General features: G+C 41.8%; 2 protein-coding genes across 2 annotated transcripts; both read left to right on the top strand.

Moving 5' to 3' along the window:
* Positions 1-1677: 1677 nt before the first annotated feature.
* On the top strand, positions 1678-9723 carry LOC128501328 (cytochrome b-c1 complex subunit 2, mitochondrial). Its single transcript, XM_053470762.1, has 14 exons — positions 1678-1795; positions 3029-3106; positions 3351-3500; positions 4038-4102; positions 4616-4672; positions 4899-5023; positions 5190-5287; positions 6214-6271; positions 6810-6905; positions 7241-7440; positions 7529-7609; positions 8303-8379; positions 9086-9239; positions 9406-9723. The coding sequence occupies exons 1-14, from the start codon at positions 1763-1765 to the stop codon at positions 9487-9489; spliced, it is 1356 nt and encodes a 451-aa protein (XP_053326737.1). The 5' UTR covers positions 1678-1762; the 3' UTR covers positions 9490-9723.
* A 2972-nt stretch (positions 9724-12695) lies between these two features.
* MOSMO (modulator of smoothened) lies at positions 12696-23904 on the top strand. Its single transcript, XM_053470763.1, has 3 exons — positions 12696-12924; positions 22561-22773; positions 22920-23904. Exons 1-3 carry the CDS (start codon positions 12819-12821, stop codon positions 23102-23104), a joined length of 504 nt encoding a protein of 167 aa, XP_053326738.1. The 5' UTR covers positions 12696-12818; the 3' UTR covers positions 23105-23904.
* The last annotated feature ends 483 nt before the right edge of the window (positions 23905-24387 follow it).

The raw sequence follows: 24387 nt of genomic DNA, 5'->3' as shown, positions 1-24387 counted from the left end.
ATCAAAGCGCCATTGTTTTCCATTTAGTGTTGTAAGCTCTTGTGCACCATTCCTAGTGCTTGTGGGTGCACAAACCTTTCCCAGAAATAATTAATCATGGAAAATCATGCCTTGCGTATTATTTTTCAAGGCATGCTTAATTGTGATGTGACATAAGGGCAGGCGCCAATAGGTTATTTCCATAGAAACAGAAAAATATATTAAATGCTCCTGTTTTAATTTTATATAATTAACCTTTAACATGAAAAATTCAAATATATCTATTAAGGTTTGTTTGCATAAAGCTGGACAGCTGAAGTGGAACAGCACCTTTAATTCTATCTATTCTATACTTTCTATGGTACATGTGATGTCTGCAAGGTATATAGGGGTTATGGATGCAAAGGGCATTTCTGGTGTAAAGGGGTGAGGTTTAAGCAGTCAGTAAGAACATGTCATTGTTTGGGGTGGTGATTGCATTATTTCACATACAAAGCGCTTTAATATCCATTTATTTGAGGCTCGGTCCCTTTAAGTGATAAAACTAAACCTATAGAATCTGTGGCCTGTTAGCACTAGCATTAATATTTTTCTATTTCTTATAGACTAGTACAGATGCCATACGTTACAAGGCACAGGCGTGCTAAAATGATTTTCTTGGAATGTCCCTCCCAGCTCGCCGTAAAAGGTTTCTGTACGAAACAATCTCCAGCGCTATCAGGACCCGGGTCTTCCGCAGTATGGCCCACATGCTCTATATACTATATATTTATCCGCGGACACTCTTTAATTTCCAGCGCCAGCGTACCTTATCTGATGTAACCTTACAGCTTCACGAAAATGATGTGCCCCCAAAAACAGATAGAAATCCTGTGATATCGTTAAACAAACAGACGGTATATTTTGGGGTAATAACTAGACATTTTCTTCATCTTTTTATGTTTTATTCAGAATAAATAATTCTTATATACGGTATAGATATATTATTCTTATACTATATATTATATATAGTGTAAAAAGATAGAAATACTTTATGCCCATACCAGGGAACTTTCTAAATGAGACTGAGACGCTTTAATATTAACCCTTTAATAGCCAATCATGAAGATTCTATGTAGTGGCTCGCCCAATGTATTATCCTAACGGTTCTAATACCGATCCCTTGATTCGTAATTATTCAAAGATACACTTAATTGAGTCACCTGCATTCAAGCAGGAATATCAACCATAACATACTGGAAGTAAAAACACCGATCGGGAGTCATATATAATTCCTTGCTGTGTGGAATAGGAAGGAGTAAGCGCCATACTGTGTGACCCTGAGAATCTGCCCCTTTACCCTGAGATTGGTCTTGAGACTGAGAGTTCCCATCTATGTTTATGTCTTACTGTCCTTAAAAAAGAAATGTTTATGTGTTGGTACAAAAAACTAGAATGAGGCAAATTATCACTTTAGAAATATATAGTAAAAATACAAAAAAAAAGCTTTTCCCAAAATAGCCTAGGTAGCCTTGGTCATGAAGAGGTTAAAGAATGATTGGGGGGGCATATGCTGCATAGATGGTAAAGTTTTGCTCATTTATATATCATTATATGAAAAGGAATAGGTAGATACTTCGGAATTCGCATTTGTGACTTTTCACCCCGCCGACACGGAATTCACGTCACGTGCCTCTCCCGACAGCGAAAGGGTTAACCTGTAGAGGGCTGGCGCTGTGCATGCTGGGTAAGCGGACGCCGCCATATTGTCTTCCTGTCACCGGCTGAAGGAGAGAGCGCGGCCATGAAGCTCGTCACAAGCGCACGGTACCTCTCTGTAAGGCAGTTTTGACGTAATTTAAGTCGCCGTTGTTATTCTCACCCTTTATTGTTGCCCCAGACGGGGTACTATGCGCTGTATTTTTTTTTTATGCAGTAACGGAGGGCTTCCCAATACCTTGCCAGGCCTGCAGTCCGGTAACCCCTCGGTTACCCTTCGCATTTCTCTTCCTATCCCGTGTAACCTTCACTGCCACCCCGTGCTGAGAGACCTGTGTGGGGCTCTCTGTCAGGGTGGGTTTAGGGGTGTCTGATCTCCCGGTGCAGTTATATGCGCTCTATACCTTGAAGGTCACCCCATTGCCCTGCCTGAGACCTCGGTGCATCCAGTCAGAATTCTGACACCTTACCTTTCCATAGGCATCGCTTGTCAATATGTTTAGGCGGTCGCCCTGTTCATACGTTTTATTAAATGTTTAATTAGTTTTGATTATATTCTGTGGACGGGTCTATCGTTCCTCCTACATGTTTAATGCATACATGGAAGTGGTGTGTTGTTGAATGTACTTGATGTCAGTCAGCGCCCCAAACCCATTATTATTTTAAGTATTTCTTCGCCAAAAGACCCTGCAACATATTGAAATAACGTACCCCAGATGCCTGGATGGGCAATGCTGGATTGCTGTATGAATATCAGTTTATCTCTATGCTGTAAATGGGGGGTAATGACAATAAACATGTTTGAATCAAACTTAAACTTTATGTAAAACCCATTATTTTTATATGTCAGCTCCTGGACGTCAACATGGTTTAAGAATTTTTTTTATAGATATTAATTTACGCACAAAACTTTTTTTTTTGTCTCTGTTGTAGAAATATATAATATAATAATTACATATATCTCTCTAATATATTTTCATACTTCTGGTGATATTTTTCTGACTGTATATCGAATGAATATGCTTTGCACGTTTACATGATTTCTTTTTTTTTATCGATTTATCATAATTTGCAATAACATAGTTATATTGCAGGTATCACATAGGCTGTTCTTAAATTATTTTGATGCCGGTCTGCTTTATTATGTGATATATCGCAAACCTACTAGAACCTGCAAACTAAACGATCTGCGTACATTGTTGGTGCTAAATATATGCTAATAATAATAATAATGGCAGGCCAGTTTTGACCGTTACTATCATCTGCAGCATGAGTTTGTTGACTTAATTTCAATGGGACAATTAAAGTCATAAAGTTGTATGCTTTAGTGACGCATTTTATTCTGTTTCAGAGGAGGCTGTATTCGGCAAAAGCAGCTGTGTCATCTGAAGCAGCAGGACACGCTCGCCTTCTCCCTGAGGACATTGAGGTGATCATTTGGATCTGGGGGATTGGTTTGGTAGAGCGTTGATCAGTGTGTACATATTAAATATGCCTAATCTCCCTGAAGTTTTAGTCACCAACATGGGTTGACTAAAGCATGTATTAGGCTGCTGAGATTGCCAATAATTAATGTATATTGAAGCAAACATAATTGTAGACCCTATGCATTTTGTTGAACATTAAATCGATTTGTATTCAACTTCCTCTCTTATTTTGCATTTATGTTTTAGATCACAAAATTGCCCAATGGTTTAGTGGTGGCATCTTTGGAGAACTATTCTCCTGTATCCAAGATAGGAGTCTTTGTCAAGGCTGGGAGTAGATATGAAAATGCCAACAATTTGGGAGTGAATCACGTCTTACGTCTTGCTGCCAACTTGGTAAGTTTTCTTTTGTTTCTCCTCTCTAAATCTTGCAGACTGCGGTATTTTAAACATGTTTCTTTCCGCTGTGATTCATACCACAGATTTAAATGAATTTTGCAGGCTCAATCCATTAGAACTTAATTGCATATTCGCCCTAGCTAGGATGTCATTGTGCTTCATAGTGCCCAATCCTGACCCCTGTCATCAGGGGCAAATGAATTTGGGAGCTCGTGAATGTTCATATCCAATGTGTGCCCGAACTGTGCATCTTCCCCTAGTTACAGTGCTCCTCCGCTGGCGCTCGGAGGGAGGTGAACCAGGTTAATCCCTCTGTATATCCATATTTCTTTTCCTACTCGTTGATCCTTATTGTTTATATCAAAATGTCTTGGGTAATTTTTGGTGTCTTACTACCCTGTCTGCCCAAGTACTCTGAGTCAAGGACATTTCCAGTAAAAAAAAATAGATGCACCTTCATCACTGTTACATCGAGTGAATCTTGAAGTGTTTGACAGGCCTCTAAATTATGTCATTGAACTGTTTTTCTTTTAGACTACCAAGGGAGCATCAACTTTTAAAATAACACGTGGGATTGAGTCTGTTGGTGGTGGATTGAGGTATGCAAATGTATTTTTCATAATTCTTTAATGACTTTAGACTGATTAAGCACCTTAGATAACGGCTTTTAAGTATAACTGCGGAGTATTAAACAATCACCTGTTATAAAGGCGATCCAGATTTTTTTTTAAATGTACTTTAATGCACGGGACTGTTGAGCTTTGCCTTTAACTTCTGTTTGCATGGAGGGGTTCACAAGAATTTCCCAAATACATCTGTTCTTGACTCCCCTCATTAGCGTGCATGAGATTTCCTGGGAGTCTTCATAATCTTATTGACAAATTGCATGAAGTGCCATACTTTATACTTAAATTAGGGAAGTATATTAATATTTAACAAAATCATTAAATATAATGCCACTGATTACAGTTGACCTTGTTACAGGATTCAGTTATGGCTTTTATCTTTTAATGTTCATTTCACTTTATGTATAGTTTAGCATCTGTAAATATCCCTGCAAACAAATCATTTGTACCTAATATAACATTTGTTTCTTTGCTTAACCTCTCTAGTGTGACCTCTACAAGAGAAAATATGTTGTATTCCGTTGAATGTCTGCGAGACTATGTGTAAGTATAAGCACCATATCCTAAAACATCATTGACTTGTTTCTTCAGCTGTGACTTACACCATGGCATCTCCTGTGTAGAAGGTTTGTTCCATCAATATTCATTTTTGCATTTTGCCTAGGATATTAATGATTTAAGTTAAAGGAAAACATTTTGAGTTTGGGTTTAACTTGCAATAGTGCTTGTTATCTAGACAATATAAAGCTGGTATTCATCCTTTCTTTAGAGACACTGTTATGGAGTATCTCATCAATGTGACCACAGCACCAGAGTTCAGAAGATGGGAGGTATCTGACCTACAGCAAAGTGTGAAGCTTGATAAAGCTTTTGCCTGTCAAAATCCACAAGTTGGTGAGTCGTCCCCATTTACTTGCAAAATTGGACCTTGTTTTATGTTTAGTCAAAAGGAACTGAACATATAAATCTGATTCTCAGCCGCATGTAGTGATGTTGCTTACATGCCTTTCTTTCAATATTTAATGTATGAATCTTCATTTTGTGTTTTTCCTTTTAATAGGTGTTTTGGAAAACCTTCATGCTGCATCTTACAGAAACACACTTGCTAACTCATTGTTCTGTCCTGACTACAGAATTGGAAAAGTGACATCAGATGAGGTAGAAACACATACTAGTGCATATTTAATGTAAAGTGTATGAAGGTTCACAATGTGCTGCATGTGTATAGTGTGGATAGACAACAGATATCCCTTGATTGCTTTTGAATTCTGAAGCTCGTATCTATTATATTCTTATATACACTGCAGTAAAATGTTCTCAAGGAGATATACGTGTGTCCTTTTCTTCCCAACTAAGATATTTAAAGTAATTGTTAGAAATGTCTAAACTAGGGATGCGCGAAACTGAAAATTCAGGATTCACTTGGCCAAAACCAAAAATGACCTTTTACGTATAAAGAAAAAACAAAAAAAAGTAACACACCAAAATTGGCCTAAAAATTAAATAACATATAATATATATATGTGTGTGTTAACCGCAATCACACTTTTATCATGCCCAAGCATCCCAGAATAATAGCACCTATCATGCCCAGGTTCTAGCATGTACTGGGTGCCTGGGCATGATAGGAGTCGGATTGCTGTTAACAATTATATATAGATAGATATATCTATATATATATATATATATATATATATATATATATATATATATATATATATATATATATATAATATATGTGTGTGTGTATATAGATATAGATATATATATATATCTGACAATTACTTTAAATATCTTTGGGAAGAAAGACACAACCTTGTTTTTAGAATGGATCACTGTTGCCTAACTGGCTCTTATGATTTCAAATTGTTTTTGTATATCTGTGAGCAGTACAGGCAAACTTTTCAGGTTGATTCCTAAGGCAGTCAGTTAAACTCCTACCAGAACTATTGCGTTGTCAAATGCTTTTTTAAAGTGAACGCATCTGAGAATCTGGTGTTCTCGTGTATTTTTTACAAAGTAACTTGTCTCTAAATTGGCACAGTTTTATTACTCAGTGGTGTGACAATTTACTTTCCCCTCAGTTGCAGCAGTTTGTACAGAACCATTTCACAAGTGCAAGAATGGCCCTGGTTGGATTAGGTATGTTCTATCTGAAGTTTAAATATATATATATATATATATATATATATATATATATATATATATATATATATATATATATATATATATATATATATATATATATATATATATATATATATACTGCCCAAACTTAATGTCTTTGAACTCTGTGATGAGATTCCTCAAAATACCGGGCCCAATAGCAGTTTGTACATTTTTTAAAAATTTTTTTTTTTTTTTAATAGCACTATCATTGTAACATGAAGTATATAACATAAATATTTTACAGAAACAAGTTAGGAGGGCTCTGCTCAAAAGAGCTTACAATCAAGTACCATTGTTTCAGCTTATTAACGAGTTTATTTTTGGCATTTACACACTTTTTGCAGTTTAGTTCACGTTTGTTAAAAATATTGCTATAATTTCAGATACGTGTGTTTTTTTAAAAAAAAAGTGTATAGCATATATATATATAAAGATAGATAGATATAGATATATAGAACACGTAATCCATAGTTTTTATTAACCCCATTGTATCTTTTTTTTATTTATTTAGGAGTGAGCCATTCTGTACTTAAACAAGTTGGAGAACAATTTCTGAACATCAGGAGTGGCGCTGGCTCTGCTGGTGTGAAAGCCCAATATCGTGGAGGTACGTGCCGGATTATTATTTTTACAGTCTTTGTTTTAAGAGTGCTTATATTTTTGTTGGCCAGTGTATATTGGTTAGAATGTTCTTTACTTTAAACTATCCCACTATTTTAATAGTGCTCATCACCAGCTTGATTCATGTTTAACGCTGTAAGTGTTTAGCTGTCGTATACACTTTAATGCAGATCAGGGGATGCCAGCTGCGCTCCGCAGATTGCCAGCCAGTTAAGAATAGCTGTTACGTGGCAGTACCTCAAATCCTGGTTTGTTTTATTCAGCGCTGGCTTTAGCACCCCCCCCCCATTGTTCTAAGCAGTATTCGTTCATTCCTTGCAGGTGAGATCAGAGTGCAGAACAGTGATAGCCTTGTTCATGCCGCTGTTGTTGCTGAAGGAGCGTCTGCCGGGAGCCCTGAGGCAAATGCATTCAGTGTCCTGCAGCAGATTCTGGGAGCAGGACCCTACATCAAGAGGGGAAGCAACATCAGCAGCAAACTGTCGCAAGCTGCCGGCAGAGCAACTAATCAACCATTCGCTGTATGTTTGTGCAGGGCTTACCTTAATGTAGAACGCAAGGTTATCTTTTTAAGACTTCAAACGTTTACACTTATTTATTCCTTTTAAGGCTTCTGCATTCAATGTCAATTATTCAGATTCTGGACTTTTTGGAGTCTACACAATCTCTCAAGCAACTGCAGTGGATGATGTAAGATTTAATTTTTTTCATGTTATAATAACCAAGCCTTCTAGTAACTGATTGTTGCACGTTCAAATCAACTCTTTAATAGCTAGCATTGAATAGTGTTTCAGAAGCAATAAGAGGCCACAGTGCAAGTTATAAGTCCATTTTAGTAATTTTTGTCTACAAGTTATCTGATACTAGTAACACCTTGAATTTTAAGTTTCAATTTACACAATATATAAAGACATCTGCACTTTAGTCATGAATATTTTCTATCTGTTATTTTAGCCTACTCCCCTAAACTAAATTGGGGCTCAGAGAGAGGGTTTGTGCTACTGAAATGGGAATGACAACCTCTGGTATATATATCCGCATCACTGCATCTCTTTGCAGCGATTCTGTCTGTTCCTTTCCACATAGGAGTTGGCATGTTGCTTTTAGTATTCCACCCCTCCCTTGTATCTTAGCGCTTTCTGTGATAAACATGTAGCATTTCTGTCTGATATGCAATGTACATAGGTGTGAATGTGCCCCTGAAAAAATAATTTCACTGAGGGGGTGTATACAAGCATTTATTCCCAGTCATCCCCAGGTGTGATGGCATAAGTAGTCATTAAAGTGTTTGCAGGAGCTTTGTATCTTGTTTTGTTTGTCTGTGCCTGGGGAGCTCATATGGAATCATGTAAGGCCTGCTATTAATGTGCACATTTATCTTAGGTTATTAAGGCTGCTGTCAACCAGGTGAAGGCCATTGCTCAGGGCAATGTGACCGAAGCTGATGTAACAAGGGCAAAGTGAGTACTGCTTCCAATTACTATTGACCTAAATGCTCTTTTAGAAACAGACAGAAGTCTGAAAAATGTAAACCACTTAAGCAGTTAAGGCTAAAAACATTTCAGTCCTGATATCCCTGCTCTGTAAATCAATTTGTACCCCAGCCGTAGAGGGGAACCAATATAGACAAGTAAATGATTTTTTTTTATAAAGATGGTCAAATGCCATGAAAACAAATCCGATGGAGTAATTAGGTATACTCTGGTTCCAGCATGTTTCATCTTTTTTTCTGTGTGCAGATTTTAGTATGTTGGATAATTAGAAAAACAATCTGAAGAATGTTTCACTGCTTAAATATTCAGACCTTTTAATAGAATATGTAGTGAAAATCAAAAAACTTGTCACAAGTGAATACATTTAGCGATAAAACGTAACTTTAATTACCAAAAAAAGTATTATACATTTGAGGGTCTGTGTATAAGCTGACAAAATATTATCATACTAAAATTGCAATTAACTGAAATAATTTGAATAAATAGAATATTTAATTTACTTGCTGCTGCCTTGATTTTTGTTCCAGTGTTTTGGCTTGGAGTTCATGTTAGTAGGGTAGGCGTTGATCACTCAATGAATGAATGATAACATATACAGAGACTGCCTGAAATCCTTGTACCCTGTGTCCTTGTGGCAGTGAAACTGAACAAAAGCTATTGTTTGATATTTCAGGGCCCAGCTGAAGACTCACTATCTATTCTCTGTTGAAAACTCAAATGGGCTACTGAGTGAAATTGGTACCCAAGCACTGGCCACTGGCACCTACACATCGCCAGCTGATGCTATTCAACAGATCGACTCTGTAACCAGTGCCAGTGTTATAAGTGTGAGTAATTCAAACATTTAGAATGTTAATGTTTCCAAAGAAAATTGTCTTTTTCTCATGTTTTTATAAAAGATGCGTCAAACTAAAATTTTTGCATGCGTCAGAATTCTGGTTGCTTTGATAGCCTATCTTGATTTGTTTTTGTTTTTTGTCTTTGGGTTTTTAGGCGGCAAAGAAGTTTGCTTCTGGAAAGAAATCATTGGCAGCATCTGGAAATTTGGAGAACACTCCATTTGTGGAAGATCTGTAATACTGCTTCAACATTATATCTTCTTGGTACATTGTAAAATCAAATTGATTGCCTTTACGTTGTTCCAAGCCTGTGATGTCATAATGCGTTATTTATCATGTCAGACTGTCTGGGTTATAGCCTAACATTGAAGCGGGAAAGTGATTCTAAACCAGGGAAGAACTTGGCTTGTGTCTGCTGTCTGTTCCTTGAAGGCCTGGAACATACAAATAAAGATTGATATTTCTACTGGTATTGAATTCTGTCTGTTTATTGTGACATGTTAAAGTATGTTTTATGCTTTATTCAGGATCGTATTTCCTTATATGGTAACATCGCTACTTATTTAATCTGCCAAATACTTTGCAGCTATTAATGGTGGTCAGGTAAGTATTCGAAATGCCATAATTAAAAACAGAAGCAGATGTTGCTACCATGGAGTATAGCAACTCCACGTAAATAGTTGTTCCTGCCTTCTGAGTACGGCGCCTCAAACTGATGTTGCTAGACTCACGGAATAATTTCCTCTGTGCTCACTCAACAATTGTATTGCAAAGTCAGAAGAATGCATATTAAAGAGGGTTACTCACAGAGTATGTTAATATACATTGCGGTGTCAGGGACGCGAAGCTGCCCCTAAATCACAAAAAAATGCAAACTTTTAAGATGATTTAATGATCACGGCCATATTAAGGAGCTTTGAGCCTGAAGCAATTACGCAGGAAGCCCCCCCCCCCTGGATTCCCCCCCCTTCTTCTGTTCTACCCTTTCCTCCCTCTTTGCCAATTTATTTTATCCTATCCATTTTCCTGCCTTCTACGTTTTTCATCCTTTCTGTTCTGTACACACGCGGTTTGATTTTAGATTTTTCTTCTGTTGACTTTGCGTTATGATAAAACATGAACATGTCTATTTTTCAAAGCGTTCTTTACAGCGTATTCAAATATCACATCTACAAATGCACGCACATACAGGAGTTACTGCATCCTCCACTAAGCTCCTGTACATCTTGTGGCCTGTAGCTCCCTTGCTGTGGGGCAATCATCATCCATCACTGCCGCTGCATGTCCTGCAAATTAATGTCGTTTCGGGGCACACAGTGTCTGTAAGTGAGGATGGTTGCTTGCGCATTTCAGGACCCAATCAGATCGCTGCTTTGTGGGGCAGTTGAGATGTGTGGATCCATTGGAAGGCCGGGGCCCCCAGAATGCTGGGGCACAGGAGCAAGTGCTCCGCTGCTAATCCAACCATGATTACTATAGTAACAACCTATCAGTAACTGTGTTAGCGTCACATTAAATGTTCCTGGAAGGGGTGTAGCTAAAAACCACAAGCCCCCCCCAACTTTAACAGCTGGTCTGTGCCTCCCCCCCCTTCCAACATGCACTCTGGCACATGTATGGAAACACAAATTACACACACTCATGCCGACGCGCACACACATCCATGCTCACATACATACATGTATAAAAACACATATACATACATCCCACCTGCTCACCGCTCCTGCAGCTTTCTCTCCATATGTGTGGGCAGCCTCGGTTTCACCACAGGGTCACGTGACGTACCGTGACCCTGATCCATCCCCATCTATCCCACCATACAGTGAGCCCCTGCTGGGAGCCGTTTGAGCTCCTCCGCCTAGCAGGCCTGATTCTCAGACAGTCCCACTGAAGAAAATGGGTGTTAAAGAACTTTGAAGTAGAAGCCTCCCTCCTCTGAGGTCCTTCTATTTCTGTACCCGGCTTCACCTCATGAAAGCTGTGAATGAGATAACATGCAATTTGAGGGGTATAGTAAAGCCCCGCCCCCAAACCATGCCTCCAACCACTCCCCCTAAAACAAGCGACTCGTTTTGTTCATTTGAATGAGCTGTTTATTGGCTACATATGACATATATGTTTCACATGTTGCTGGCCATGCATGTTGGATTTAGAACGAATTCAGTCCCTGCAGATTTTGAAGCTGGAGAAGGGAGTGAAAATCAAGATGAGAAATGAATTAGCTCTACAGATATTAGATATAGCTTTGCCCCCCACTTTCTCCATGAAAATACCAGATTCACATTTTTACTACAAACCCTTTGCATCTAAACATTTCTAATCTTTTGCTGCCGATGCCTGGGGGCGAATTACGTGAGAGCTGCCATCTTCACTCGCTTTATTACAAGCAGCGTCACTCGCTCAATGAATGTCGCTAAACGTCTTAGATTCTGCAGGGTGGCGGGACTTGTCCAGAGAATCTGGCATTTGGCGGGTACTACTCTTGCTATGATGAATCAAAATGCTGGGTAGCATGTGTGCAGTAAGCGTGTTTTATTACTTACCATTATAGTTCAGCACGCCACCCGCGCAATGCCTCCCTCTGCACGTTATGGAGGGTAGTGGTCCGATGCAATTCAGCATCCCATCCCTGTCTCTTATAGATGGACGGTGTCCGATCAGGACCCCCAAAGCTACCAACATACCCAGGGTTTGCCCAGAGTCTCAGGGTCTTTCCCCAAATCTCAGGGTGAAGGGGCCGATTCTCAGCCTGGAGCTGCTGTGATTATATATATATATATATATATATATTTAAGACTCCCAGTTGCTTTTGCTATCAATATGTTATGGCTGATATCCCTGCTTGAATAAAGGCGACAATTACATATATCTTTAGATAATGACAAGTCAAAGTTTCCATGACGACAGGTATTATAATGCTGCTGTCAGGAATGGCGTGGCAAATCCAGGCTTGTTAGCAACAATATATCACACATTAGACCCAAATACCGTAGAATAATGAACGTGAAGACAGCTGCCAAACGGAACCTAACGGTCCATCCGGCAACTGAATAACCAATCATATTGTCAAATAATGTACATACTAATACAGTGCTATGGAAATTGATGCCGCTATATAAAACAATAAATAATAATACTTATACAGCAAAGGTGTAATTCGTATCATAGACTCTGCCACAATCACATGAGTTCATTAACTTTATTAATAAACATACTAGAAGCAGCAAACATTCTGAGGGCCCTCAGGGGAGGAAAAAGAGACAGAAGAGTTTATAAGGAAGCATCACGCAACTTAGAATCCCTCAGCACAGGCAGTTGCTAGGGAGATTCGGCCCGTGACAGCTTCCGTAGCAACAAGAAGTGGGCGGAGTAATCCCGATAGAGTGTTGGAGGCGGACTGGTGTTTCGTTGACTTCCGGAGATCTGTGGGGAGAAGAGGTTTGAGTTCCGGGTCAGTGTACGGCCCGGTCTCAGCGCTGGGTTCGTGTTATTCACCGAGGGATCTCCCCCCCTCCGTCTGAGAGGGGAGCGGGAACCCGGAGCCCCGGCGGCGGCGGGGGGGAAGATATGGATAAACTGACCATCATTTCAGGATGTCTGTTTCTGGCCGCCGATATTTTTGCGATCGCCAGTATCGCTAACCCGGACTGGATAAACACCGGGGAGTCTGCAGGTGAGAATGGGGAGACGGGGGCAGGGTGGGGGGCAGCAGAGCGTGGCGGTGATGGGGGAGCTAATGGAGAGGGGGGGTGAGAAGGAGTCAGTGAAGGGCACGATCCAAGGAAGGAATGGAGGAGAAGGATCCTACAGAGCCAGCCAATCTCTATGAATCCACCTGCTCTGAGGTCTAACCCTCAGCAGGCTCGGGATGGATGGCCGTGATAGGGGTTGCTGCATAGGCAGAGATGCCACAGACAGGCAGGGATGTGGGGTGAGAGGAGGAGAATTAAAAGCCTGCACCTCTGGCACAGATGTGAGCTGAAGCCATGGGTTACTGCATATTAACCCTTTACCAGTGATCACTTTAACATAGAGCTTTTATTTATAGGATTAAAATACCCCTTTAGCCAGGCGTGTTACTGCCTTAACTTTTATTATTTATTGGGGGCTTCCTATATGTATTTGTGGCTCTCAGAGCAGGATTGAAAGGGTTAACAATGATGAAGAATTTTGCACATTTCTTGGCTGATCTTCGCATATCGTGTCTTTGTGAATAATCCGAGCCTCTTCGTATATCTGTCCGCCCCGTCCACAGATCTATTCACTAACGGTGATTCCGCTCCATGTCGAGCAAAGTAGGAGATCGCGGCATCTTTTATCCTTTCTGCGTCTTCGGTCGTCGTTTATCTTTTCGTTAAGGATGTTGCTGATTTTGTAAGCGAATAAGCGAGGACCCAACCTTTGTAAATCCGTTGGAACCGGGTCGTTCTACAAAAACCTTGTTTCATAAGAAAATACCTGTATTTTGTTAAATTGTCCTTAAAATATTTGGGCGTTCCGGGTACCTTGTATGTGTGTTTATAGAACACTTTCAGGAATTAAAATGCAAGCTCCTTTGCAAACAGAAGTCCTCCTTGCGTGGCTACCTTCCAAGTGAGTTGGTTCTTGAGTTACTAGCCTCCGTTGCCTGCAGATCTAATAATCGGTGAGCAAGTATTACATTTATTTATATAGCGCCTGCAGTGTCCATAGCTCTGTTACAATCAGTGGGTCACGCACATTAACTGATTCCAAAGGAGGTGAGGGCTCTGCCCTTGTGAGCTTACAATCTAGTCTAGTACTTGATCCGTGTCTAAGCGGTTACCGTACATTAAACGTAGCTTGGATTGTAATTCCTAGAAGCACTCAATTGTTACGCAAGAATATAATAAACGCTAGAGCTGTTGGCTTATTCAGTTTGTTGTGGTTTACAATTTGTACAGAATTCGCACTTTTTTTTTAGCGTGATAACTTGGTACGAGCAGGCGTAGATTGTGTTAGTGATCGTAGCGGTCTGGATCGTGCGATGGCGTCAGTTCCTACGAGAGCTCGATTAGCCTGAAACATGGTGATGCTTCGGAAATGTTTTCGGGGGGGACAGTAACGTCATTGGGCATTTCTGTCCCTTTTACTGAAATATATAATAATCGGCGTCCTTCCCACGTGAAGCTCTCTGCAGACCCGCTCCGTTCTCCTATTCTGATTGAATAGATGGCGCGTTTTTCTGTCTGGCGGCCGTCGCGTCGGTGGCACGGAGGAGTTGAAGGTTTCAGTCCTAAACCCAAGCCTCTGATCCGCGGAGTGTCACCCTGTGCAACGCTCTGCAGAGCTATCCGCTCCAGCAACTTTCTGTTGATGCCACAGCTGACAAAAATGCCCGTGGCAAGGACGGGTCAAGAGGGGGTTAAATCCTGAGCCCTGCCGCCTTTTGGAAACAGAACGTGACGGCAGATCGCTACCATTAAGCCCGTCCTGTCTGCCCATTTAAACGCTGTAAACACTCAGACCTTCATCAGTCCTCGGTCTCGTCTTAGATTTAGGAGCCTATTCCATGCATGTTTAAATTGGCTCACTGTACTAGCTGCTACCACTTCTGCTGGGTGGCAGTTCACCTACCATCATTCCTTACGTTACGTCTAAGCCTGTGACTTTAGATTCTGGCCTCTTGTAACATTTCTCCTCCTTTGAAATAAACTTCCCTCCTGTACTTTGTTGAATCCCTTTATGTATTTAGATGTTTCTATGGCGGTCGATGCAGCTGCAAAGAAAGTAAGACCCTTCGCGTTTCACTGTGAGACGGGGTGAGCGAGGCAAACATCAATAGCCCCTTTAAGAATATATTTGTTGGGGGGGTTGTAAGCTAGGAAAAGCAAGATACCCCAATATTACAAGGGGTTAAACGTTATGAAGTCAGCAGGGAAAGTTAGATGGCTGTAGAATGGCCCGTTAAGTTATATGGACACTCGCCTCTGGTGCTCAAATGGTTAAAAGCACAGATCAGATAGTAAATAAGTATTTGCTCTTCCGCATGGTTCAGTTACTTTGCGCGAACGTGCCAGGATAGGCAGCCATGCGTGATCCGGTGGGTGACGCGTGCGCGTGTGGCAGACATGGGTTCCTCCGCTGGTAATATGAACGTTCTTGGTTTCGTTGAAGTCGCCGCGCTGTCACACTGAGCCGTCTCCTCTGCGTTCTACATCTCTATCTTTCCGTTCTAATAACGGACAGCCGCATTGTAACCGTCTGAGAATGAAGAGCTGGCGCTTTACAGCCGCCGCGTGTCTCTAGCCTTAAAAATAATGCAAATCCTGCAGTAAGTCAGGATTTGCCGTCTAAACGGTTTCACGTTCGCCTCGTCGCAGGGAAGCTGACTTCACACATTGCTGATGGTGCAAGCGGCTGTGTAGTGGGACTGCAGCATCAGACGTGTGCATGTGTGCACATGCAGCGTAAAATCATACATCGCTAGCCAAGAGAAATGTTTACTAGTCAGCGCGCTACGTTATGGGCCGAGAACATTCTCATTTACATGAAGGAAACGGATAAAAACAAGAGAAAATTCTGTCCCAGCTCGACTTGATCGTAGTCGAATGACATATATATCATTTTTTATGACATTTTAAATTATTTTTCCTTTATTGCCAAGGCCTAGATTAAGTCTGATTTTATTAAAAAATATATATATATATTTTTTTGCTCTTAGACAAAATAATTTGCTGCCAATTCTATGTTGGAACATAAAACTATTTGCACATTTTCCTCTGCAATATATACAGATAAAAATGTTCTTTCTGTGAGGAATCCCATTACCAGAATTTCCCTGGGTATCTCCGTGATTTTATCTTTTATTATATTTTTTCTTAGTTCAGGTTCTTATTGACAAACCTTGTGAGATTTTCCTCCCTGTATTAACATTTATCATTTACGTCACATTATATATCACATACGCATGAAATAAAAGATTGTCCGAATAAACGGGTTACCCAAGAGGCGAAGCTGACATCCACTCGAGCTAAAAGCTTAAACGGAAGCCCTTGAGAGCGCATGCTTAGGGGCCCGTCATGTGTAGAACTGGGATTATTAGAACTAATATAATATTATATATATAATATATAATTGTGTTCTTCCAGCTGAATAGATGCTGGCTAATAGGTCTGATTGAATTACTCTTATCCTGTTTCTATCGCGCTCTTCTTCAGGAGCCGCCGGCTGCTTCCTAGAATATCATTTATGAGAGAGCTTCTCCGAAAGCTGCCAGCGAAGGCAAAGCCCCCCTCGGGAATAACGTGCGCCGGCTTTAAACAATTTCGTGTTCGAGCCGAACGTCTGCCAGATTTATCAATGACAATCTAATCGCGTTTAATGGGAAAAACCTCAGGGGTAATTTTTTAACACGGCCTTGTTGTAAACAACGGCTACCTTAAGGTTCCCCGTACCGGGCGAGACGTCCTCGAGGAACATGCTTTCCGGCACAAAGATAATTTCCCTTAAATCCGATTCGTTTAAAACCTAATCAAATCTCTGTGCGCGCTTCTCTTTTCTTAGATTGCTTTCTAATGCGCTGTCGTCCCCCCCCCCCGTGAATGTTTATTTAGGATCGGCGCATTAAATGGCAGTTTATTTAATTTCATGGAGCTTTACTTGGCATCCGACTATGTGTTTCCAGCGAAGCAAAATATTGAAGTCCCGTCCCACATCGAACGAAATGTGAATTATTAATAAATAGAAATTAAACATTCATCACAATCTGCAGTTTGAAGAAGAAGCTTCGATCGTTCACACAGATCACAAGGTGCCACTTGTGCGAGGGCAACATTTTTTTATATATATATACTGGATTATAAGACTACCCCCCACCCAAATTTTGGATCTTGATGAAAGAAAAAACTAAAGGCCTAATTATAAGACGACCCTATTGGCGAGAAAAAAAACCCAAAACCGCTGTTCTTGCTTTCTTTGCTCTCGCGGTCTGACCCGCTCTCAATTTCTGCCTACGTTCTCTGCTGATCGCTTCCATGTTCCCGTCTCCTTTTTCTCCTGTCTTCTTTCTTCGTCCTCTTCTCCCTGGTATCCGTTCCATTAGCCAGGTGTTGCGCAAAAGGGCGGAGTCTCTATGAACACCCTTTCCCCTGATTGGAGGAGCCGGGGAGAGGCTGTCCCCATGGTAGCGCTTTGGCTCCGCCCTTTTGTAGAAGTATTCCAAGAAGCCAGAGTATTGCAGATAGATCCGTGGAGAAAGAGAAGCATTTCTGCACCGCTACATGTGTGTGACGCGGCACAGAAATCCTCTTGGGCCAGCTCGGTAGCATGTATGTAGCATTCGTGTTAACGGGCATGTGGCGTTCAGGCGGGGGGTGGGGGAACTATTATGTAGTGGAGGCTCTTCTTCATTCAACGTATCATTTATTGACATGGCGGACACTCGATGTGTTCTTTATTAACTGTCTATTCCCCGGATATAACTGAAGTTAAGTGTTTCATACCTCCCAACTTTCTCCCCCGGCGAATCCGAACACAGGGGGGCGGAGCTTGAAAGGTATGCACTACTACATAGCAGGAGAGTTGGGAGGCATGGTGTTTGCCTTGCCGTTGCCCATCTTCCAGTGAATCGCATGGTGTCCCCCCAGGCACTCTTTTTCCTTACCACCTTTACCTGCCCCGCTCCTGGCGGGTAGTGCCACTAGTGTACTGCGCATGCTCGGTTCCTTCATGCTCCCCTTCTGCCGCACGGTTCCAAATCGAGCCGCGCTGGTTTGTCTAGACGTGAGGTCGGCCACCGGCAAGCTCTTTTTACTTCGGTACACCCCAAAGATTTGCCTTGATGATGGCTAAACGGCGAGGAGGTTTGTTTATTTCCAGAGCAAATGTGTGAGCCTGATTTGCATAGACTTCCTTTTAGATTCGTATGATTAATTTATGCATGCGCTGCTTAGCCTAATTGAAAAGAAATCGCATTTGTATCCCTCCAGGCCTCGAACGTGACGACCAAAAGAGCGTCCTGCGCGAGCTTTCCGCGGAAGCCTTTTCCCCGCCGTGCGGCTGGCTCTTGCTAATTATTTCCCTGCACGTCTCTGTGGCACTGAGCGCGGCGCTTTACAACGCATGTTCGGGGCTTCTGGTTTTATGGCTGTCGCGTTCGTGCTTCGTGTCACCTACCTGATCCGAGGGATTCGCTTTAAAGAGACATTTTCCTAAAGAAATGAAAGTCACGGAGCAGTAGATAAGAGCGGATTAACAGCAAATGGGGGGGATATCATCTGATTTATTTTACTTTTGAACATTTTTATAATAAGAAACAAATAGTATAGGAAAATGACACAGCACCCCAGTAACGTCCCCCGAAAGTGATATATATATATATTTATTTATTTTTAATGAATAAGGTGATGCTGTCCCTTTAAAATGCACTCTAGATCAGGTCAACTACCTTTGGCTTTTTTAAATGTTTTAATTTTTTTTTCTCTTCCATAGTGATCACTATTGGCTGTTCTTAAATGGCTATATTTAAAGCAGATCGATCACTTTCCTATGCGTGTTCCTCGTTTGCCCTGCAGTACATATCTACTACCATCTCGGTAAAGTTGGGCAGCCTCTCGGCAGAGGTGTTAAAGTCTAGTATTAAAACATGCATATGACTCGTGAATCTAAGACGAGACCAACGGCTGGTTAAGGTTTTAAGACCTATGGCTTTACGGTTCTGTACACTAAGTCTATGTAACGCTATTCAAGAGAAAGCGATATATCTATGGCTGGGGAGGAATGCTCCGTTTTGTAAAGGTGGCAGTCCAGCTGTTGCCATCGCCGTACGTTCCTTTACTTGGAGGTGCGGGGCAGCTGGCTGGTATACCGGCTGTGAGTATGAGTGTGTTCAGATGTAAAGAATAGTTTGCGTGAACATGCGCAAGGCTGCACATACATGGACCACCGACTAATCTCCGTGCCGTTGCCGGCAGTGAAAGTGTTAACGGTTTTTGTCTCTTTATTTCGCGGGCCGGGTGGGAAGAATGGGTCTCTTTGTACCTTTCATTCTCCTTAGTGTTTGGAGATGACAGAGCCGGCTTCTCCTGCGCGCACTCGGCTCCTCCTGGTATTTTACGCTCCAGACAGTGTCCGCTTTGTTCTTTTAGCGTCGCTCGGTCCAGGCTTTCAGTACACAAGCCGGGCTAAACGGGGCAGTCCGCGACGGCCCGCCTTGGAGCAAGAGATGATTGCGCTCAGGGCCGTTGCTCTTCTTCTATGGGGTATGAGACTGCGCCTCTTCTTAAAGTGTTCCTTTTACGTTCTCACGGTGTCCCCCTCATAAACGCATGGGGGGCATTCTGCACAATCCCCCCACACACGTTTACCCCTTTCCTCACCCCATGCGATTCAATGTGCACGACGAGCACATCTCTGCGCATGTGATATTCTGACCGGCTGGGGGCTGTATTTAAACCCCTGTATGCATCATGAAGAGTCTATTTGTTACCCAAATGACTTGTCATTATTTAAAGATGCATTGAATTGAGTCACCTGTATTCAAGCAGGGATATCAACCATAACATACTGGTAGCAAAAAAACACCAATCGGGAGTCTTTTGTATGATCGCAGGAGTGTAGACTAGAGTCTACCCCTTCATCTTGAGATTGGGGCAGAAACCCGGGTATGCTCATTACTCGGCAGCGCCTCCTTTGCAGAGATGGTCCGTCTCGGCGAATAGTTGCTTGGGACTGCGGGCCACATGGTGCTCGGGCAGGTTCATGGGAATAGTCCCGGGCACCTGCGCGGCTCCGAGGCTCTCCTTCCAGTCTCTTATAGGAGATCTTATGACATTAGGACGCCCGAGTAATGAGGTTAGTTGCTTTTGGAACCCACGGTCTGTTTTAACATCTCTGTTACCGACTGTGCCTTTCATTGTTTTCAGTCAATAAAATGACGTTTTGGAGGCTTTTTCTGCTTCTAGAATAAAACATGAAATTGTCCAAAAAAAAAAAAATGGACCCCATGAAAACACATGACTTTTAATAAGAAGAAAACCTTTATATATATATATATATATATATAATTATAGATTGGTAATACCCACCATTACTCTTTCATTAACGCCAGAATTCCCTACGTTCCCTGTAAGCGTCTGGTTGTGGATTCCGCGTTCTTGGAAGTGGTATATTTGTCATATCTTTCCAGTCTGCTGGGAGCGATGAAACGATCGCATGTTTCCGCTTCGCCTACGCCAACAAAGCAATGACTTTTGGCAGAGGCGGCATATTAATAATTACCGTGCCCTGAAGCCACAGAGCAAAGCGATTTAACAATGATGGCAAAGATCTGCCCTGTAACGACCTTTCTGCCTCCTGACCCCGGCGTAGACCTAATCAACTTAAATATTCTTTAAAACCTAATTCCTTCAGGGAATACCCGCTCGATGGCATGTCTCACTCGCGTAGTGAACCTTTTCTTTGGTTAGGATGAGCGCAATCTATATATATATATATACCGTATTTGCTCGATTATAAGACGAGGTTTTTTTCAGAGCAAATGCTCTGAAAAATACCCCTCGTCTTATAATCGGGGTCGTCTTCTAATCAGACCTCAAATAGAGGTCTGATTAGGAGACTAAGATCCAGATCCCCCGCACCGCTGCAGGGGACCTGGATCCTCCTGTCGTCGCCCCCCCCCCACACACACACACACACTTACCGGTGCTTCCGGAGGTGAAGTTGGCAGCGGGGGTTTGTATGCGTCCGTCGCAAATACCTTCCCCGACTGTCAGAGATCAGAGTTCAAGAGTTCCTGATCTCTGGCAGCCGGGGAAGGTATTTGCGACGGACGCATACAAACCCCCGCTGCCAACTCCACCTCCTTCCGGCTGCCGTGGAATGAGACGTCAACCCGCTGCCCCGGCAATACAGCAGGAAATTGGAAGCACCGGTGTGTGTGTGTGTGTGTGTGTGTAGGGCATTTCTGGAATGCCTTACACCCCTATATGCCACTCTGGCACTTAGGGGGTTAAAAGGCATATTATGGGGCAGAGTGGCATATAGGGAGGTATAAGGCATTTCAGGAGGCAGAGTGGCGTTAAGGGGGCATTTAATAGTGCACTCTGCCTCCTGAAATGCCTTATACCTCCCTATATGCCACTCTGCCCCATAATATGCCTTTTAACCCCCTAAATGCCAGAGTGGCATATAGGGGTATAAGGCATTTCTGGAGGCAGAGTGCTCTATATAATGCCTTTTAACTCCCTTAATGCCACTCTGCCTCCTGGAATGCCTTATACCTCCCTATATGCCACTCTGCCCCATAATATGCATTTTAACCCCCTAAATGCCAGAATGGGATATAGGGGTATAAGGCATTTCTGGAGGCAGAGTGGCACATAGGGGGTCAAAAGGCATACCATGGGGCACAGTGGCATATAGAGGGTTAAAAGGCATATCATGGGCCACAGTGCCATATTGGAGTGGCAAGCCTGGGGGCAGATGTGCGTAACTGGGGGACAGGTTGGAAAATACAAGAAATAAAAACAAAAAAAAAATATTTTTCTCAATCATAGCTTTTATTAAAAAAAATAGTTTACATGAATTAACATTTACTGGTAAAACTTTTTTCCTTTAGGGTCGTCTTATATTCAGGCTTTTTCTTTTTTTCCTAAGTTAATATTCAGATTTTGGGGGGTCGTCTTATAATCAGGGTCGTCTTATAATCGAGCAAATACGGTATATATATATATATATATATATCTCCAAGTCCATATAGGAGTGGGGGTTTTGCACGTTTTCAGCATGTTTAAAAACAAGGTTTTAACTATTCATTAGATACGGTTCATGAGATCGCCTTCACCGTCTGGATTGAGGCCCGGGCAATTGCAAGGGCAAGTGCGGACTTGTTTCCCTCTTATCTCATGAACTAAGGACGCGCCTGATGACATCGTAATGTTAATTCATTAACCTTTAACCTCTGAAAGCCCTTTGATGCTGTGCGTTCTGCGTAACGCTACCACTACTCAGGAGGAGTGAATGATGAGCTGTGTTGTCCCCGGCGTAGCCCCTAATGAGATTAAAAGAGCAGACCCCAGAACATTCTTATTAACGTGCCGATGGAACTAACAGGCTTACCTTACATATTACCATATAGTGTTTGTGTTTTTTTTCTTGTAGTGCTAGAGAAAAAGGATGTCGGAGCAATGTAAAAAATGTTTTTTTTTTCTTCTTCTTAGCACTGTTTTTAATAAGGATAGAGACCTCTTTGGGGGGATATATATATATATTTGTGTGTGTGTATAATTATTTATAAATATATTAGACATCTCACACACAGTCATACTAACACTCTCTCTCTAATTTCCAGGTGCTCTGACAGTCGGCCTGGTTAGACAATGTCAAACCATACACGGACGTGACAGAACGTGTATCCCTCCGCGGCTCCCTCCGGAATGGGTGACCACACTCTTCTTCATCATCATGGGAATCATATCATTGACTGTTACTTGTGGTTTATTAGTGGCGTCTCACTGGAGGAGAGAAGCGACTAAATACGCCCGCTGGATAGCCTTTACCGGCAGTAAGTATGCTGAGCCGCTGTGAGATGCCACCTCCTTATTGTCATCCATGCCGTTTGTCAGACCTTAGACTTTTAGCAAATGTTTTCTTAAATAAAAGCTTTGCATAGATGAAAATTCTAATCTTTGTGTCCCCTTTCTTCTGCAGTGATCCTCTTCTGTATGGCAGCATTAATCTTCCCAATAGGATTTTACATCAATGAAGTTGGGGGCCAACCTTACAAACTGCCCAACAATACTGTCGTTGGGTCATCCTATGTACTGTTTGTCTTATCAATTTTCTTTACAATAGTGGGACTATTATTTGCAGGCAAAGTATGTTTACCCGGCTGATGTGAAGAAGATCTATATATGATGACTTTTTAACGGAATGAATATTGTAATTTCTTTTGGGGGGGGGCGGGGAACGGGACTGGGGGTTGTCCGAAGACCCCTGAGGACACTGCCTTCTCAGGAGAATGTCTCAAACGGACAAGAGAACCGAGAAGAAGAAAAGATATTGACTTCTCACTATGCACTTTGGATCAAGTGGAGAGTCCTTTTTCTTTCCATAACCAAATACAAATATCATTGACTGAGCTCCTGAGCATATACATGCCGTCAGGTCTGCACTGTGACGGGGACTTGCGAAGAACGCTTTACACTGACAAGCAAATTGACCTTTATTACTGTACCCGGCGCCTGTTTTTAATCCTTCGCAACAGGAGTCGATGACCCAAAACGTTGAGTATTTATGAACTTTGCCTATGACCCAGCAGCATTTCAAGGCAGAGTGAGGCTGGCCTCGCTGACTAGAGAAATGAAGATGCCAACGACACACGGGAGAGGGATTCTTGGCACCGCAACCATTCAAATGCACAAAGGAGCCAAGAGATCAAAGCCTGTCTAGTTTGGTATTGCCAGACGGCACAGTATTCCGGTTTCGTACCGTTTAGGGCTGCTCCTGACGAAGTCATCTTAACGCCCCTTGGCTTGATCCATTGAGAGACGGAGAGAAGGAACCCAAAGTGTTCTACCGGTCATGGGGTTCCTGTCGGTACCAAAGGGGAACGCTTACTCTGCAATGTTACAAAGGTGCTTTTTTAAATTGAAAGGGAATCTTCCAATCCTTAAAGCAAATGAACAAAACAAAATACCGTAGAATGTCTATTCCTTCAATGAGGTTTCTGTAGATGGGATTGAAAAAAAAAACACACAACGCTAACATGCTGGGGCGGGGGTGATCTGTTCATTTATATTTATATAAATACATATATATATATTTTTTTTGCTGACGCAGTATACAGTGTATATACAAGCCGGACGAGAATGCAAATGCTTTGCTAGCGAAATCACTGTGGCGTGCAAACTGGAACTCAGTAGAAGAAAAAAAAAGCCATTTCCCTGAAGGCTGTTTAGTGAAAAGTCTTCAGTTTACCTCATTGTTAGTAGCAGCCCTCAAATTAACCTTTTTTTTTTTTTTTTCTTTCAACCAGACATTTCAATGTGCAATTTAATTGAAGTTTTTTTTTTCAATGACAACATAATTCACCTTTTTTTTTTTTTTTTTTTTTCCTTTTTCCCTTCTTTTTTTTTTGTGCCGACAGTTCGACTTCTTAATGAACACGTGATGCAGC

The sequence above is a fragment of the Spea bombifrons genome, chromosome 7, assembly GCF_027358695.1.
Source record: "Spea bombifrons isolate aSpeBom1 chromosome 7, aSpeBom1.2.pri, whole genome shotgun sequence".
NCBI lineage: Eukaryota > Metazoa > Chordata > Amphibia > Anura > Pelobatidae > Spea > Spea bombifrons.
This window is presented reverse-complemented; position numbering and strand designations above follow the sequence as displayed.